The sequence below is a fragment of the Uranotaenia lowii genome, chromosome 3 (genome assembly GCF_029784155.1).
Source record: "Uranotaenia lowii strain MFRU-FL chromosome 3, ASM2978415v1, whole genome shotgun sequence".
Taxonomy (NCBI): Eukaryota; Metazoa; Arthropoda; class Insecta; order Diptera; family Culicidae; genus Uranotaenia; species Uranotaenia lowii.
In genome coordinates this window covers 197,614,269-197,634,304 of record NC_073693.1, presented here as the reverse complement: position 1 = coordinate 197,634,304, position 20,036 = coordinate 197,614,269, and the positions used below count along the sequence as shown (strand labels likewise).

At 34.7% G+C, this 20,036-nt stretch overlaps 1 protein-coding gene across 2 annotated transcripts in view; it reads left to right on the top strand.

Annotated features, from left to right (window-relative positions):
• Positions 1–20,036, top strand: part of LOC129755210 (ubiquitin carboxyl-terminal hydrolase 8) — a 67,475-nt gene that overhangs the window by 45,533 nt on the left and 1,906 nt on the right. For both annotated transcript variants that reach the window (XM_055751585.1, XM_055751586.1), the window contains one exon: positions 4,088–4,218. In XM_055751585.1, the coding sequence (XP_055607560.1) occupies positions 4,088–4,218 (131 nt within the window). The remainder of the gene's footprint in view (positions 1–4,087; positions 4,219–20,036) is intronic.

Here is a 20,036-nt window from a genome sequence, read left to right as displayed (position 1 = left end):
ATATCAAGAAAAAACAGCCATATTTTATAAGTTAGATGGTTTGCGATTAATTTGAGACCGTCTAGACAGCTTCAAATTATCAGATCTTTAACACAAATTTATAGAGCGAGATTTTTAATATTCGTTTAAGTTATCTTTGTGTTGAAATTCGAAACCCCAGCTGCAGCTCTCATTTTATAGCGATTGCTTATAAATTATGTTATAATTTGATTTAAAGTAATGCCAATAAAACAATAAAAAATTGAATAATTTCTGAAAATATCATTTGATTTTGAAAGGTGTAGCAAAGCACACCGGGTCAGCTAGTATATATATATATATATATATATATATATATATATATGTGCAACGTACAGAAAAACTAACTTCAGCTTTTTTGAAAGCTAAGTGACATTTTTTGAGCATTCTAGCATTGAGCAGTAGCTGATCTACAGTCTTTTTCCTGAAGCATGTTTTTCGGATTTTTTTCTAAGACTTTGAATAACGGAAAATTAAAGTGTTGTAGATGAATATAGTCTGAAAAACATATTTGAGTTACGTTACGAGGTTTGAAAAACTATAAATTTTTTAAAAATCGGTTGAGAAACAAGAGAGATACAGCGGTTTTAAGCGAGAAGTGTCAAGATAACACTCAAGGTTTTTTTGTCTTCTTTAGGTTCCGCTTGACAATAGCCCAGTATTTCTCAATTGTGCGGAGCTCTGGCGTGTTGGGAGGGTTCTTGTCCTTGTGAACCACCTGCATGTTGTTGGCGGCGTACCACTCCATGGCCTTTTTACAGTAATGGTAAGATGCCAAATCCGGCTAAAACAGTACGGAACAACCGTGTTTCTTCAGGAAAGGCAGCAGACGTTTATTCAAACACTCTTTCGCGTAAATTTCTTGGTTGACAGTCCCGGAAGCTATGAAAATGCTGCTTTTCAAGCCACAGGTACAGATGGCTTGCAAACCAGATATTTCTTCGCGAACTTTGACAGTTTTATGTGCTTGAAAATATCTGCTACCTTTCCCCTTCCTTTTGCCGTATAAAACTCCTGTCCCGGAAGCTGCTTGTAGTCGGCTTTGACGTAGGTTTCGTCGTCCACCACGCAGTCAAACTTCGTCAGCATCGTCGTGTACAGCCTCCGGGATCGCGCTTTGGCCGTCGTATTTTGTTTATCATCGCGATTTGGAGTCACTACCTTCTTGTAAGTCGATAGTCCAGCTCGTTTTTTGGCTCGATGCACGGTCGTAGACGATACACCCAGCTTATTTGCGGTATCTCGAGAGAGAGGTTAGGTTTCGCTTGAAACTAACGGCAACTCTCTTTGTCGTCTCAGCGGCTTCCGGTTTTCGATTTCCCCCCGATCCAGACTTCCTGGCTGTCGACAAACACTTAAATTACATTTGTAACGGTTGATTTGGCAACTTTTGGCGATTTTGCCAGCTTTGTGTGCGAGTAGCTTGGATTTTCGCGATGCGCGAGCAAAATTTTGATACACTGCTCTTCTTCCTTGGACGGCATTTTGACAACTGAAGAGTGAATTCCAAAATCAAAATAGGAGCAACATTCTACACACACACATCTTCAAAATGAGGGGTGTTCAGGTTTTTTAAATGCAAAATTGAAAGAAATACGTCAAGTTGATATTGACCAAATTTTGACCGTATCTCCCTTTATTTACACATATTTAAAATAACAACCCAATTTTAAACATGGATTTGAATTTTTTTCCTATTATGAATTCTAACGCTTAATTAAAACTTTTACAAGTTCCATAATGGTGACCCAGAAATGAAATATTAGAGTTTCATCATTCGGAACTTTCAGTCAATTCACAAGTTGAATTACAAATAAATAATTGAAGTAAAAATTCATATAGAAAATCAAAGATTCTAAGTTCGAATAAGAAACTTCTGTTAATAATTATTGGGAATTTTTGGTTGGACTGTATATTCAGAAATCTATTTTATAGGATAGGAATTCAAAACTTGTATTCAGGTTCAAAATTCAGAATTTAGATTCGGAATTAAAATTTAAAATTGCCTTTAACAAAACACAAAACAGGTAAAACAACTGTTAAAAAATAAGATCTGAACTCATTTTCAAAATTGCGTTCCTTGGAAATTCTATGTTTTATCTATTCACAGGATTTTAATAATGAAATAAATTATTAATGATAATTTATTGTTGTTAAAATAACTTGTAGTTCATCTTAGAGTTCAGGAAATATATTTTATTGATTTGTTGTTCAGCATTATTTATGTTGTAGATACTTAAAAAAACTAAAATCTGAATTAATCGAGTCTACAAGAGTTTTCCTTTCAAATAAAGCCTTCAAGATCCCTTGTTCTAGATCCCTTAATTTTTTTTTAGGATTTATAAAGCAATGATTTGAAATGAATAACAATTAATATAAAATATAATTCAAACCCGAATAATGAGATACTCTTAGCATCTTTTTTTTCCTTTTCTTTATTTATATATTTTTCAAGCAAAAATTTTGTAGGAAAAATTTTGTCACCAAAACCCCCCCTATGAGGCAGTTCTTCCTACGGCCCTGACTCTAGTTAATAATATTTTCCACTTTCTCCTAGTAAAAGAACCTCTTATTTGTCAGCAAAATGCAGGCTTTCATTAATGATTTTGAGAAATTCATCAGTTGATTTTGCTTAGCTTTGAATTAGCATTGGAACCAGAATAAAAGAATTTTGATTATGGGTTTGAAACATATCCCAATTGGAAGAACCCTTTGTCTTTTGACCAGATGACCATGAGATTGAGTCCAAAGATAAAAATTAAACACTGCTCACGGATATAAATCGATCGTACAAAAAAGATGAATTAAGGCATCTGTTCAGCAATAAATGTGTTACTGATCGTTAAATGCGATAGAATCAGATAAAAAAACTAAATGCATGACTGATTAAACGTTACTTGATATTGATATTCTATTGGAATTAAGCTACAATCATTTCAACCATGCATGATGTTCCTTCTAGTCGTGTCGTGGAGCTGCCCCTCAGAATTAACCAAATGAGCTGAAATTTTGCATAGGGCCTTTTGGCAGGTCAGGGAACGATTTCAGCCTTCAATATTTTCAGAATGTACAAACATGTCTAAACTTGCACACAAGGTACATATTTTCAATCAGTTTCGCGAATTTCAAACATGTTTATGTTCAATTTTCGGTATTTTATGGCGTTATGTTTTTCAAGTGTTTTCTTACATGTTTTCCATTTTTTTTTCGAGAAACTGGAAAAGTCCTGGATTAAAAAGTTTCAATCAATGTCTTAAAAACTTAACTGTGTTTACCTACTCTCCGGTTTACAAGTGAATCACTTGTGACTGCATGCTACCCCCCAAGGTTTTTCTGACTAGTTTTCAATGTCCTGCTCTTGTTTTCCCCTGACCGTTATCGGTTTAACAGGTAGGAGGTGAGTCAAGTGTCAAGCAAGCAAGTCCGCTTTGATTACGCGATGTCGGTCAGAAAGAGAGCTGTCACATTTCCATCCACGTTTTGCCGTTGGACAACCCCACAGTTTAAGTCTAGCTAGGTCGTTGATTTTTACGCGACTTTTTCCCAGCTTACCATTCTTCTACAAAATGACGTGGGAATGCGGTAGAGGGGTTCGGTCATAGGGATTTTTTAATTATTTCAAGCTCTTAAATTGTGGGTCACGCTACAAAACACATTTATTGTCGTGTTATTCAAGAACCCATTCAAAATTAACTCAGTCAACTTTAAAAAAATACTTAGTCTTACAGTATTTCGTAAACCGCCTCAAATTGGGCCATCCTACTGAGAAGGCAGTAGCTAGCTAGACAGCATTTCTTCTGTTTGGTGGTTTGTCATCGTAAACTTGACAATTGTTACTTAACGCAAAACATTCCGAGCGCGTTACATGTTGACAAAAAGGAAATGTTTTCCTGTTGTATTCCTGTAGCATTGACAACCTGACATTGCACTGGAATTTTAATCGTATAATTTGATTATATTGGGCGGTGATGTTTTTTTTTATTCTCGTACCTACTATGTATCTCTACCGGTTCATCATCAAAGCTCTGTTTATGTGTTTGGATTAATGTTTGCTTTTCTCTGCTTTCAGCGTGTCGGATTGACCGGACTTAAAAATTTAGGAAATACATGCTACATGAACAGCATACTCCAGTGCCTAAGTAATACATCGATGCTGAGGGAGTATTTCCTGAAAGAAATGTTCAGACAACATCTCAACAGGTGATTTATCAATGTTTATTCTCTTACAACAAACATTTCCACATCTACCTTGAACCCATTTTGTTCATCTCCTAGTAGCAATTAGTAAGTAACATGAAACTACATTCGTCAACTATACAGTCGTGATTTTTCGGGTTTCACAAACCTTTTCTCAACCAACTGATTTTAGAAATCAGTATTTTTTAGTTTTTTAAAAAGCGCCAGAATGATCTTTATTTTTTTTATTAGAGAGACAAAACAATCTAAATAAGACCCTCAGATATTTTGAGATGACTTTTAATGTTCATTTCAGGATTTGTTCAAATAGGACTGATACTTAGCGTTTCACAAACGCCTTACAGAAAATAATAAAACCTTATACCAAGGTTGCAAAAAAAAAATTCAGTGTTTTTTCAGAAAAAAAAAATCTGATTTTCTTTGATTAAACCCAAAAATTCGGTGACGGATTTCTGTGATGGAAATAGCATTTATTTAATTTAAAAGCAATAAAAAAATGGGGTTTTTCACAGTTTTTATGGGACAAATCAATTGAATTAACATTACCAATCTCATCATATTTTTCCTAGACAAAGAAATTGTGTGATAAAAATTTGCTCAAATATTCTGTTAAATTATAGATTTTTCAGTGATTCGGCAAGGTTGCCGATGCCGATTGAAAGCGATTGAAACACATTGCATGTTTCCTTTTTACTATCATAAAAGTTACGTCGAAGTGCAATAGGTTTGGTTCGTATGTAATTTAAGAAGAAAGACTGGATTAAAAAAAGTCTTTTTGTGCAATAATGTTAAAAATAACAATTTTCCAAAATTGAACAGAAAAATTTACCTAATGCGTTAATTCCATCAAACTGATTTTAACAGAATAAAGGTCAACGAAATTCAAATATTTGCTAGTTTTATACCTATATATATTTCCAGCTGATTTTAGCGCTGAATCTAAATGTGTAATAAGTTTTATTTCTATCAGCTCTAGTTTTTGAGATTCGAGGAATTCAAAATTTCAATTCAATGATATATTTTCAAAAGATTGGAAGTAGTTTAGACTTACGAAGTTTTATTCTTGCTTATTTCTCCCCGGTAGGTATAATTAGGGAAGTTAAACTAAATGGAAGAGATGGATGGAAATTTGACTTCAAACCATAACAGCCGGGTGTTTGCTGCCGTGTGTGGGTTCGTCCCACTTAAACCACCTTGAGCTTCGTGTGCCAGATGTGCCCCTTGGTTTCACCCTATGATACTACATCAAGGGGTAGGCTGTGCTCATGCACTTATACATCTCACCCTTTTCCTCTTTCTCAATTTTTCCTCAATTTCTCCTTGATCATCGTTCTGCTTTATCCTTCTTCCTCCTTCTCCTTTTCCTCTATCGTCAACTTCAGACTGGTACGGAAGACCCCGAAACGTGTGCCGGTTAGGTAACGCTTTCATAGTAACTCGCGCCCGTCACAGCAACCACTTCCGCAGGATTTCTAACCACCAAGGCATGGCCGATTGAGAAACTACCAAGCTAGAATCCCGACACGACCACCCCGAATGGTATCTCCGCTTCCTTTTGCTGCAGGAAAGATCGTAGCTGAGTACGTGAGACCTTTTAAGTCCCACCACACGTATGAGTCCAGATTAGGGTTATACCGCGCCCTAAGATCGCGTTGCTTTTGAATTGAAGTGTCATACGAGGCCCAAGACCTTTCATTAGCTTGTCAAATTTGGTTGACTATCTCGCTCTCTCCGTTCATCATCTTTCCTGATCCTTATCAGATCGCGCATGATTTGCGAGATTTCGTCGACTATAGCACGCCATGACTGTTCGTCGCGACACATTTCACTCACTATGTTTTCAGCGTTCAAATTTTGAAGTTGTTGACGCCTTGAATTGAACCTGGGGCAGACAAAGATAGCATGTTCTGCCGATTCCTCCGTCTCTACGCATTCCGGGCAATAAGGCGAGCTGATAAGCTTAAACCGATGAAGGTATTGCTTAAAGCACCCATGACCCGAAAGGAACTGCGTCAGGTAGAAGTTGACCTCTCCATACTTCCGATTTACCCAGTCTGAAAGTCTCGGGATTAGCCTATGCGTCCATCTTGCGTTGTTCGATGCGTCCCATTGCTCCTGCCACTTGAGCATTGACGCTGCTCGTTGAATATTACGCACTCCTCTAACAGCTCTTGCTTTGTAACATTCCATATCCATATGTAAGACAAGGCCGTGCGAACGGGGGGGGGGGGGGTTTTAGGGGTTTAACCCCCCCCCCCCCATGGAGATTTTTTCCAAGTAAAATTTTCACCGTAGTATCGAAAAAATACACATTAAAAGGTGTTAAAAAATAAGTGTTGACAAGCAAGTCAGAAATTTGGATCGCAATGAATGACCGTTTTTTAATCCACACACTCAACTTGTTTTGAGTACAAAACCTAGATAGATTTTATTCATCTGACAGCATTACGCTTGTTTATTTGTAACCATCATCATATATTCACAACACCATGTAACAAGCGTTTAACTCTCGCAGAATTAGCAAAAAAAAATCTAAAATCTACTACCCTTTACCTAATTACTAGAAATTTGATTGAAATAGAATCATTTATGTCTTTAAACATTTTATGCTGATTTGAAATTTTGTTAAAGAAACCAATTTCAGTCTCAATTTTATATTGCTTTTGTTTTTCTCAGCATCACATTTCAGCAGGTTTTGATAAAATACACAAGGCCAAAAAATTTACTTTTTTCCGAGGTGCAATGTATTTAAAACGTAATTTTGACTAATTTGAATGCCCTGAACCTAAATATGCATTTTTTCTATCATATTTTGTTATTGAAATAACTTTTCAAAATAGGTTATAATTATTTAAGAAACTTGAAAACAAAAACATAACATTTGGAAATAAAAGATTTGAATCAATCATCAACTTTCATCAAGACTTTCAGTCATTTTGAGTTCTGCGATAAAAGTTATAGAAGTTTTCTATTTGTTAACTTTTTCTCATTTAAAGAATTTGTAAAGAAGTTTTAAACTAAATGGAATTTGGTTCTGACAATAATGTCAAAAATACTTGTAATGATATCTTTTCCAAGTTTTAAAAACTGGTGAATATTACTTTTTTAGAACATGCATTATCTTCACCATCAAAATATTATTTCTTATTTGAATGAAATATAATAAACGAAATCAGAATCAGATTTTTTCTTAAATGTAGGTTTGATAGTTAAACAGTTATCAATGATTGATTTCACTCAAAACTGACACATTTTTAAAGTTCATATAATCAAAACTAAATGCTATAGTCCAAATTTGACAAAAGATTCGAATTCAGGATGCTGAAATCTACCAAATCAATTTTTAAAACATAAGCACTAAAATGGTGTTCCCTTGAGTTATCAATTTAATTCTTTAAATACGTTTTTATAATGGTAAGTCGTGTTTATTGAAAAAAAAATCCTTCATTAATGTTAAAAACCCCATCATTTTCAACCTCATATTTTTTTAAATTTTCAAATTATGTAACCAAATTTTATAGTACAGTTTTTTTTTTAATTTTGAATTAAATTTATCGAATTTTAAAGACAAGCTATTTTAATTTTAAGAATTATGCTCGATAAGTTTGTCTATGTTTTTCAATTTTGAATTTATTCATTCTATAAACATAAACTTGTTTTTTTTTCCAAATTAGAAATTCATATTTCAAATCGCGATTAATTTATTTCTTCAAATTGAAACCCCTACAGCGGAATTTTTCAATCAACCCTTCAATTGAAAATGAAGAAAAAAAATGTCAATTAAGATGAATAGTAAATAACAATTACTGTCATTTTCCCAACAATTTATCATGGTTAAAGTTTTACCTGATCTAACATTTATTTTAGGATTCAGATTTTTTTAAATCCTTGTTATAGACATATTTATTTCAATTTTGAAAGCTAATCTGTTTAAAATTATTTTGAAGCAAATTTCTAGCTCAGCTTTAGGAACAACATTTTGAAAAATGTATCAATGACTTACCGTAAATATCATTGATTTGAAACTTTCATTGTGATTTGATTTGAAGTTGTGTGATAATCATGAGTAAGAAAATGGTTATGAATTCATTTTCTTGTTAATTGTGTATTTTTGGTGTTATTACTATTTTTAGCTAAATTTGAATTCCGAAAACCCCCCCCACGAACGGGTCCTTCGCACGGGCCTGATGTAAGAGCAAGTTCACTGGTGTTGGGAAAAAGTGCAGGGCTGGTAGCGAGTCACTTTTTAGTGACTTGGTCACTTTTTTTGGGTCAGTCACTAAAAAGTCACTTTTTTCATCATTTGGTCACTAAAGTCACTATTTTCCGAAAAATGGTCACTTTTATCACCAAAAGTCACTTTTTTCACCGATAATAAACCAATGAAAGAGTAATTTGAATTGCGCGTGTTAATATTGACGGTAGTAACGGTAAATTACTTGATCAGTCAGTCACAAATTTTTTCGCCTCCGGCGGAATTTCGGCATGGATCACCCTTGGCTTGAGACATTTCGATCTACGACATTATTTGACGTTTGTGAATTGAAGCTAACTTTGATTGTATATAGATTCTAGTTTTTAGTTCAATCAACCTTTTGTATTGGAACTCAAAACTTGATATACAAAAACCCTATCTCGTCTTTAGTTAGAATGGGTTTTTATTAAGAAGTGTAACTAAGATTGAGATTGAAACGAATCATTTTTTTATGAAAAAAAAATCTTTTATGTCATAACAAATGTTATGATGATATGAAATATTCTTTAAAAAACAATTTCAGACTCAATTTTATTTCGTGTTTTTTTGTTCTTCTAAATACTTAAAAAAGGGGTTGTAAAAATTCACACAAGGCCACAAAAATTACATTTTTTTAGGTGTAATGAATTTAAACGGTAATTTCAACTAATTTGGGTTCCCCGAATCTAAATATGTATGCAATATTTCTATTAGCTTTTATATTTATTATTATTTATTTCGTCTTTGGTTTAATTACCGCAAAGACTGATGACTTAAAAACTAGGAAATTCTTCTTAAGCCTATTTTAAAACGACGTTTGCACATATTAAAATTAAACAAATTATACACTAAATTAAAAAGTTCACAACACTTGTCAATAGGGTGGTTTTGGCCATAGGCAGTACGGTGGTGAGGAATTGAAAGAAACTGACGTTGTCGAAGTGTTCTCGTTGGTACATAAATGTTAACACGTTGTAGAATGTAAGCACAGTCAATGTGTCGAATGTAAAACCTTGCTGCAGTTCGACGCGCCGCTTTTCGAGTGAGGTTCCTCGTACGGTGGGTTTGTTATTGAAATGAAAATAATTTAAAATCTTTAGAGAAGTTTCTGCACTTTCTTTTTACAAAAACTCAAATCAAAAACATATTATTCAGAAATAAAAGTTTTATATGAATTAATGAGCTTTAAATAGAATCAAGTTTTTTTTACACTTTCTGCAGTGATGTCAAAAATACTTGTAATGACATTTTCCCATAATCAGTTATCTATCAATTTTACTAGTAATAAACTCTTTATTACCAAAACTAAATGGCCGAATTTGACAAAATTTCTAGTTGAGGACACTATTTACCAAATCAATAATTGAAAAAATAAGCACCAAAATGGTTATGATGAAACATGTTTATTGAAAAAACTCTTCCTGAAATGTTTTTAAAAACTAATCTTTTTTATTTCCATACTGTTTTTTCAGTTTTTTAAATAAATCTACCGAATTTTATTGTACAGTTTTTTTTCAATTTTATAATCAACTTGCCGGATTTTTTTTAATCAAACTTTTAGAATTTTTAAGACATATTTTTAACAATTGTTTCCTTGTTTTAAAATTCTAAATTTTCGTGTTCTTTAACCATAAGCCTTTAACTCCAAATTTTAAATAAAAAAACATAATTTCAACCTTCTGTTCTTTCAGGACCCAATATTTTAATCAAAAAAGACAAAATACTCAGAGCTTGTAATTCAAAGCTTAAAAACCTGCGATTGAAACTTTAAAAACTTTTTATTAATATTTTTTATATGAAATCATATTTTTGGATCGATCATGATTTTTAAATTAATCTAAAAAGTTTGAAAAATTGTTCTAAGTAGCAACTTTCAAAATAAATAGTGCAGTGTTAATAACAAAAGTTTTGAACTCATTATTTTTATTTTTTTTATCAGTTTTTATCATTCACATAATTACTCATTTTCTAACATTTCTTTGTCAGTAGTTGAACATGGAGGATTTTACTTTATTAAAGGTTTTATGTCTGGCTTCTATAACTGGCTCTTCTAAAATAATTATAAATATATTCTTCTTTTTATAAAATTAAATTAAAACATCAAACATTGAATAAACTCTGTTCAAAATTCATTTCTTATTCAGTAATCGGTAATTTACATTTTAAATCGTGATTAAATATTTTTTGTTCAAATTAAAAAATTACAGCGGAATTTCTCACTAAACTTCCAGTTAAAAATGAGGAAAAGAATTCCAAATTTAGATGAATAAAAATTAACAATTATTATCATTTTCCTAACATCTATTCATGCTAAGTTTTGTACAAGATTTGACATTTATTTTAGAATTCAGATATTTTTTAATTTTAAATTTGCTAAGAAATTCTTTTGAAACTAATTTATTTCTTACTTTCTTGACTTATCGAAAATTTGAAACATTCATTGTAATATGTTTCCAAAATTTTGTTTATCAGTCATTTTTTTTTTAGTTTTTGTGTTGATCATGAGTGACAAATGGTGTAAGAAAACCCTTTCCTTTTCAATTGTTTATTTTTGGTATTGTTATTAATTTTATCTAAATTTGAATTTTGAAAACCCCCCCGGAAGGGTCCATCGCACGGCCCTGACTGGTCACATTTTTTGTACTTTAAAGTTATTTTTTCGTTCTACATAGTCACTATTTGGTCACTTTTTTCGGTCCTCAAAGTCACTATTTGGTCACTTTTTTTCAAATTTTGGTCACTAAAGTCCCTACTATTTCATTGTCAAACCGCTACCAGCCCTGAAAGTGGTAGAAATTTTGACATTTTGAAAATTTTACCATGCAAAAATGTTTTCAAGATCTTTGGGCGTTGTATTTTTTTACAACACTGTTTCTATTTCAGCCGTATGTGATAGAAATATTGCTATTTTTGCATCACAGCATGCGAAACTACTGTTGTAAAAAAACTTGAAGGCCACAGATCTTGAAAATGTTTTTGCATTGCAAAATTTTCAAAATGTGCCAAAAGTGACAAAATTTCTACCACATTTTCTCAACACCAGTGAACTTGCTCTAACAGTTCTGAGCGATGTGTAAAGGTTACAATATGATTTTTAATTTTTCGCTTTGCCTAGAAGAACAAAATCATTGCTAAGTAAACGTAATGAACTTGTTAGAGTAACCAAGGTAGCCTTGATCACTAACGTAAAATGTAAATTTAGGAAGATAAAACTTTAGTTGTTACCAGACAAAAAAAACACTTCAGACGTCTTTTAATTACTGCGTTCATCAGGTTATGCGCCCAGCCTCTGACCTGTGAGTTCTGGTATAACGATGCGCGATGGAAAGCGAAGATTCCAAGAAATGGCTTTCCGATAATTGGGTGTTCCGGATGCAAATCGCGTTGGAAAAGAAGGGTCTCATGGACTGCGTGGAACGTTGCGCAAATGAGAAACCGTATGCAAGGGATTTGGCCACGGACATACCGGAAGTACGGACTGCGAAGGCCGCGAAGCGTGCTGAAAGGTTGCAGCGAGATCGTCAATGCAAATCGGTGATTGTTCATCGGATTGCCGAAAGCCAGCTTGAGTACGTGAAGGACGAGCGCTCTGCAAAAGATATGTAGGACACTCTGAAGAACACGTTCCAACGGAAAGGTTTCGACAGCCAAATTTTTCTCCGCCGGAAACAGCTGACGATAAAGCTACATGAAGATGTTGAGATCCAAAGCCACCTACTGGAATTCGACAAGGTTTTGCGAGATTTGAAGGCGAGTGGAGCAAAAATCGACGAACAAGATGCAATTTGTTATTTGCTGCTGACCCTCCCTCAATCCTATGACGCATTAGTGACCGCCCTGGATACTGTGGAACCCGCGAGGCTTAACCTAGGATTTGTTAGAACACACTTGTTGGACGAGGAGACTAGGCGTGTCAAAAAGAACATGGGCGGAACATCTGGAGGAACCGTGTCAGCATTTGTAAGCAAAAGGTTCACCTTCAAATGCTACAACTGTGGTCAGTCAGGACAGAAACGGGCTGACTGTAAGGAGAAACCTGCGGACTAAAAAGAGCGTACAATTTTCAAGAAAGACGCTGGTCGGAAGCAGAGAGGGCAAGCTCACGTTGGTGTGGAAACGGCAGCGAGTGGCGAAGAAGCGCTACTTGTCAAGACAGCGGAAGCAGAATCGAAAATCGACTGGTATGTAGACTCGGGAGCGACGAACCATTACTAAACTCCGAGGCCTATTTTGAAAACTGCACAAGTTTTCGGAACCGGTTCAAATCATCGTTGCCAACAGCGGTCAGTGCATGGAAGCGGATTATGCTGGTACTGTGCGAGCGGAAACCGTTGTCAATAAAAGACGGTACAGAGCTGTTCTGGAAGAGGTTTTGTACGTTCCGAAACTCAGCTGCAATTTATTTTCTGTGCGACGAGTTGAGCAAGAAGGATTCAAATTCAAGGTGACGTTTTTCAATGGCTAAGTCGAAATCGAGAAGAACGGGAATTTGTTTGCTACCGGAAGGCGAGGTCGATCGTTGTACAACCTGGACATCTACATGCCGCAACCGAATTCGAATGCAATGTTGGCTAAAGCAAACAATATTGGCTTGTGGCATCGAAGATTTGGGCACCTTGGTGTTGCGAATCTAAAGAAGCTGTGGTCCAACGAGATTGTCATTTCGAAGGAGACGATACCCAAAGCGAAATTGGACACCGTTTGTGAAGGTTGCGTTGCTGGAAAATTTTCACGATTACCGTTTGTCAAGGTTGAAGAAACGAAATCTAGAAGACCGCTGGAATTGGTTCATACAGACGTATGTGGGCCCTTCAACCCAAGTACATGGAACCGAAAAGGTTATTTTGTGTCGTTTGTTGATGATTTCACACACTTCATGGTGGTTTACCTGTTGAAAGCGAAGGACGAGGTTTTCGAAAAATTCCTGGAGTACCGAACGAAAATGACGGCCTATTTTGGATCGAAAATTGCCAGGTTGAGGTGCGACAATGGCGGTGATTACGCTAGCAACAAGTTCCAGAAGATGTCGTCAAGAAGGGGTGGGGTGAAGCTGTGTTGATCGCTGCCTACTCAGGTTTGGATTCTGTATAAAGTTCATTGTTCTTGAATTTTAGTTTGGATTATCATTTGGTTGAAATCCTGATTTGAATCTAGGTTTTGCATTTCAAACTTAAACTAGATGCGTTTTCTATATTCGAAACACGCCATTTCGGAATATGAAAACCAATTTTTAAATTTCAAACCATTTTTACGACATGAATTTTTTACTTTAAATACTTATGCAGAATCGAAACTTATCACATTGAGCACCAAATACGAGATATCTCGTAGCTGCTTTTCTGCGAGTGTGCTACACTTAAAAGAATAACTCTTTAGTTGTAAAGTATGTACGATATTATATTCTACAAAACCAAACAACATTATGAATAACTCAATAATATTAATTAATTAATCAACCGAGATAGATAACTTTAGAATTAAAACAGGATTCAAATTTGGAATTTAAACTAAATATTCAATTCAGCTCGAAGTTAACCCTTCAAAGCCGTTCGGGTCAATATGACCCGAAGCGCAGATTCAAATTATCTTAATCGTCGTTCCAATATACTGAGGAACTGAGATTTTTTAGAGACAACATATGTTCTATGAAAATGATAATCAAGTTGACGAAAAAAAAAATTGATTTAAGAAAATCTGTTCAGGATCGCCCCTGATTTTTTTTTTTTTTTTAATGTTTTATTTGTCTAGTTTGTTTTAAGATTATCTTACATTCAGTACTTAAATAAAATTTTAACTCATTTGTGTTGATAGTGCTACTGGTTTGATTAATATAAACTATGTAGTTAGAAAACAGTTTCAAAATATCTACTCTTTGATTTAATCCTACTCGTTCAAGCGTTGGAAACAGTAGGTCTTGAAAAGAAAAGTTCATTCGTCTGTCTATAATGTCTTCAATTTTTCTTTGAAGAACAGTCCATGCCGGTAATACTCGAGTACACGTCGCAAATTTATGTTCAAGTGTCTCAGTGTTATTACAGTGATCGCAAAATTCACTGTTTACTCTACCCATTTTATGCAATAACTGTTTGTGCACTACTTTTTCATTCGCTAACATGTAAAGAATATCTCGCTGCTTAGAAGTTAGAAGACGGCAGGCTACGTTTTTCCATGTTCGAGGCCAGTTGACATTAGGATGTTTCATTTCTACTTTGGGTCTATCAGTTTGTTGCAAGAACCAACAGTAGATGGATGCCGAGGACGGTCGCTGGCGAAGGTTTCCTGGGAGCTGTAATTCAGTTTCTGCGATGAACTTCAAGCATCGCAAATCACTAGGAATGTTGTGGATTGCACTGTTTGTTTGTAGAAGGGAATCATAGAACGGGATGCTTTCTGATTCGCAAAGATGTCTATTCAGCAGTAGAGCTTTGCTTTTAAGAGCCGGAAGATGCAGGTTGAGTCCTCCTTCGGGAATGCTTCGTGCAAGCTGTTGAATCGGGACCCGTGTGGGAGAATTCCTCCAGAGGAAAGAACCAATCGTACTTGCTAGTTTAGCAGTATGTAGGCAATACGGTGGAAGCAACGAAGCAATGTACCAGATCCGAGAGGAGACAAAGATGTTCAGCAGTAGAACTTTCTGATGGATTGTAAGTATTCTGGTAGTGTGTAGCCAAATGAGTTGGGAGAATTTGCTCACTATTGCGTTCCAGTTAAGGCGAATCATGACACGGATTGAATTCGCAAAAATAACTCCAAGCACCTTGAGAGTGTGTTCCGTTTTTAGCCAATCGGTATTCAGTGGGGATCCATTGATAGCACCAACATCAATAGAACATGTTTTCTGGAGGTTCAACCTTGCTCCCGATACTCGCTCGAAGCTCTCGAAAAGTGTTTTGATTGCTTCAATTTTTTCGGTCGATGTCACAACTACAGTTACGTCATCGGCATACGCAACTACTAAATCGCTCCCACAGATTCGTTCTAGCTCAATCGATCTGGCAGAATCGATAGCATCAGACCTTTCTTCGATAAATAAAAACCGTATACACATTTTCAAAACATTACAACAACTTTAGTGGACTGTATTTTACTCCGATAGACTTTTAACAATTATGGACTTCTCACAAACTATAGCCCCCTTGGACCCCTGACTCTGGCCACTAGGCCTCTGATTTTGTTACCGTCTCCGCTGGTGGTTGGCTGGGAAAAGAGGCCGAGCCTAGGGCTCAATTTGTTTCGAACCTTTGGAAAACCCGAGGCCCGAGGAAAACCCGAATGTTTTGGCGCGCAACGCCAACCGTTAATGCTAGCAGCATGGCGATGCTACTACTAAGCCTTTTCTGGTGTTAGGGTGGTTCGACGGAGCTCGTGCGTTCCAGAACAAAATCGGTTCATTCAGAAATGAGATACACAGCAAAAAAATCTGAATCCTTAACAACACTGAAATTGAAAACCTCTAATATTACATGACGTAGAACGCGATTTATTAATGTAAATTTACAGATTCAAATAAAGTTGAATCCTTAACAGCACTGAATTCTAATGACACAAATAATACTTGACACGGAACGCGATTATTTGATGTAAATTTACATCACATATGATGAATTGATTGAATATTACACGTCTTAAATATTTTACATGCCTTTCAAATTATACACGTCTGTTGAAGTTTACAATCGTGTAATATTCAACTCGCACTGGAAATTCAATCATATATGATGCTTCTTTTTCGTTACATCATATGTGATGTAATTTTACAAATTTATTTGGTCACACAAAATTATCAACAGCACTGAAGACAATTTTCTTAAAATTACATGACCTGGAATGTTATATGGACATTGAATTTTAATTAAATGGAAATTACTTTACACTGAACGCAATATATCATGTAAAAATATAGCCTGTCAAACTGGCACACACAAAAGTAAACAAAGTGTTGCGTCAAGTGTTGCAATTAGTCGAAAGATGCTTTGAAGAAGTTTTCACGTTTGTAAGTTAGTGGATACTGTTGATTCATCGAATTCATTGCGGCGCTACGGCAGCGGACCCACAGGATGCAACTCTGGGAGCGGCATCCTGTACATAATTGTCCTTCGAAGCTGGCAATCCGGAAAAGTTGCTGATGAAATATGCAAACATTTTCGGATAAAAATTATTTAGTGTTCCCATGTGTTATAAATTCTAATGCCTTCGAAAATCTTTGTTCTTTAGACGATAAAAAATAATTGTAGAGTTCATAGAATTGGATGTTTAACAAATAAATGATTTTTATTAAAACCAAATTGATTTTATTTTAGAGATGAAAATCCGCTATTAAATTGGCTTTGGCATTCCTAAAAGTAACTAAAAAGTAAATCAAAAAAATCCAATAGGAAAATTTTGCCTAAATTCAGTGGTTTTAAAATTTACATGACTTTTAAATTACACGTCTTTAAAATTTCACAGGCGTGTAAAATTCAACACACACTGAAAATTCCGTCATATATGATGCTTCTTTTTATTTACATCATATGTGATGTAATTTTACAGATTTTTTTCGTTGTGTGTACAGCGATGCAAAGACAAAATTGGTTACATTTTTTTTTCTACCGGGAAATTCGGAATAGCGGCCAAAATGTTTGTTGTGAGACAGCGATGTAGTTTCGATTTATGATTTATTCTTTTGGAACTAATATAAAATTCCTAAAATTAACAAAGGTTCATGAAAGCCAGGTTTGTTTATCGTAAACTCACTGTAAGTGATCGGCCGTCACACAACTTAGTAGAAAATTTCGTATCAGCAAGTAAGTATAGCGATCTATAACGGTTTGAGGTTAGAATTGAATGGGTGAATTCTAGTACACTTTTGTTACCTTACCGTTTACTTTTTATGTCAGAAACGCCTGATTGCTCGATCACTAACTTTGTGCTGAGTTACTGCGAGTATACTAATAGTAAAATCGAAAGTTAGTTTCCCGTTTGGGTGGTAATTAGATATTCTTACCGATCAATGCTTTTGTATGTTGCAGAAGGCAACCAACGTGGAGTAGAGTAGTAGGTATGGTAATTAGCCTGGCTAGAGATACAAAGTATTGTTACATAATATGTTTTCAATTTTAATTTAATGATTAATGGCATTTCGGTGAATTATACATTCTAATAGGAAGAATTTCAAATGAAAGTAATGAAAATTATAGACGGATAGATTAGATTAGGAAGCATGAAAGGTGTTGAAAATGAGCCAAGAGCGTGATTTGAGAAAACTTCTTGCCGCACAAGACCATTTGTCCCACATCGTATTATTGTCTAGAAGAAGCAAAGTCGATAGGCTGACTTTGCATTGATCTATACAATGATACATGGATGGATCGAAGCACGTGTTTTTCGTACCCCGATCGGATCGGGGTACGAAAAACACGTGCTTCGATCCATCCATGTATCATTGTATAGATCAATGCAAAGTCAGCCTATCGACTTTGCTTCTTCTAGACAATAATACGATGTGGGACAAATGGTCTTGTGCGGCAAGAAGTTTTCTCAAATCACGCTCTTGGCTCATTTTCAACACCTTTCATGCTTCCTAATCTAATCTATCCGTCTATAATTTTCATTACTTTCATTTGAAATTCTTCCTATTAGAATGTATAATTCACCGAAATGCCATTAATCATTAAATTAAAATCATAAACCAGCGGTGATAAACTGTTAACACACATAATATGTTTTCTGATTAATTCATGATTCTGATTTCTAAGTAATTCATGTAGTACCTTCGGATAAGAACAACGTAACTATGGATATAATTAATTCACCCGTCTTTGTCTTTAAGCGCCGAAACACACTTTAGCTAGACAACTTGCAATGCGAATCACTACCTCTTCTACTTAGATTTCTTCTTCTTACATACTACCGAAGCTTTTCCTGTGTCAAAGATGACAGCGGATTTGACAGGGTTTTATAGGGGAGTGATGTGTTCGGAGCACTAGTTGGCGCTCGTAACAATGTTTATTGGACCCCCGTCAGATAAATGTATTCTTAACAATTCCAGGAATAAAAGACGCACTTAAATACTGCACAGTTGTCAAAAATTATAAGCAATTTAAAACAAATTGTTTTTTGGGACTTTTTTCATTCGGAACCAACTACAGATAGCCTGGTAAAACAAATTCACTTTACTTAAAATTATTTAGAAACAAGAATAAATTACCTACACAATGAATCCAATGTCATAAGAGTCGGTCAATATTTGCGGCCACGGGAATAAAAACAAATAACGAGACAAATTTCACCGAAACGGATATTTTGCGAACAGCTTTGCGAGGTTAAGTTTTTTTTATCAAATTAAATATCATTTTGAGAAGTTCATTAAGGATTCAAATTGCAAGAGATCGCAGTTTCCTTATTTTAATCCTGTTTAAAAAAATTTTTTCTTCAATTAAGTAGATACAGTTTGGAAACACAAATCAGACGAAATCACACATATTTTTAAGTGGCTTTATCGGTGAATGTTATAGATTTGAAATGAAAGACGGTTAGACCCAGATGGCTGCAACGTTACACGATTTGTCTATGTATCGTGTGACCAACATCTTTTAAATAAGTGGTCGTGAAACTCGTTTTTAAGCTTTTCCTCAGATTTAAGCTTTTTTTTGCCTTGAGAGCATAGGAGACGAAAGCTTAAATCTGAGGAAAAAAGCTTAAATCTGTCAAAACGAGGGGAAACAAAGGGGAAATCTGAGAGATGTGCTCCATACGGTTTGAATAGCGTTGCCGCCGTCTGGTTAGACCATAAGAAGAAACTAAGGTGTTGAAAAGTCCGAGGAGCATTTTGAATAGAAGCTTGATCACATTTGAATTTGAGATCATTTCAAAGATTTTGTTCTTAGAAAGTCTAGATTTTATTTTTTTTTTTAATTCTCACAGGATTCTTATTATAAATGATAAGTTTGTGATGATCAAACAACTTGTACTTAATCTTCCTGTGAAAATCCAGCTGAAAATATATTTTACTGGTTTGTTGTTAAAGATTATAAATATTGCAAATTCTTCAAAAACAAAGTACAAACTAAAATCATTAAATTTTAATCGAGTTTACAAGAGTAAAAAAAAATTTGATTTAAACCGCAAGAAATTAATCTCTAAATTTTGTTTTGTGAATATTTGATACATTTTCACCAATGTTTATAATGATTATGCCTGTGGTTAAAAAATAAGCTTATTACTAGCTAATTTAAGTGTGTACAAAGTTTTTCTATTGAATAAAACCTTTAAATCCTTTATTTGTTTTTTTAAAACTTTATAAAAATTGTTTGGACTTATTTTCGAATATTAGGATTTTAAATACATAGAGAACCATAATGTAAAATAACTCAATCCTAAATAATTATACAGAATTGATTTTTTTTTCTTTTATGTATGCATTGTTTAAGTAAAAAAAATCACCAAACCCCCCCCCCCCCCTCCCCATGAGCCGGCTCTTCCTACGGCCCTGGCTGAAGCGTTGGTCGAGTATGCACTGAATGCTGAAAGTTTTTTGGAAGATTTGCCGTAAAACTATCGAGGGACTGAAACAACGTGAGGACTGAAATTTTTGGAAAACGGCGAT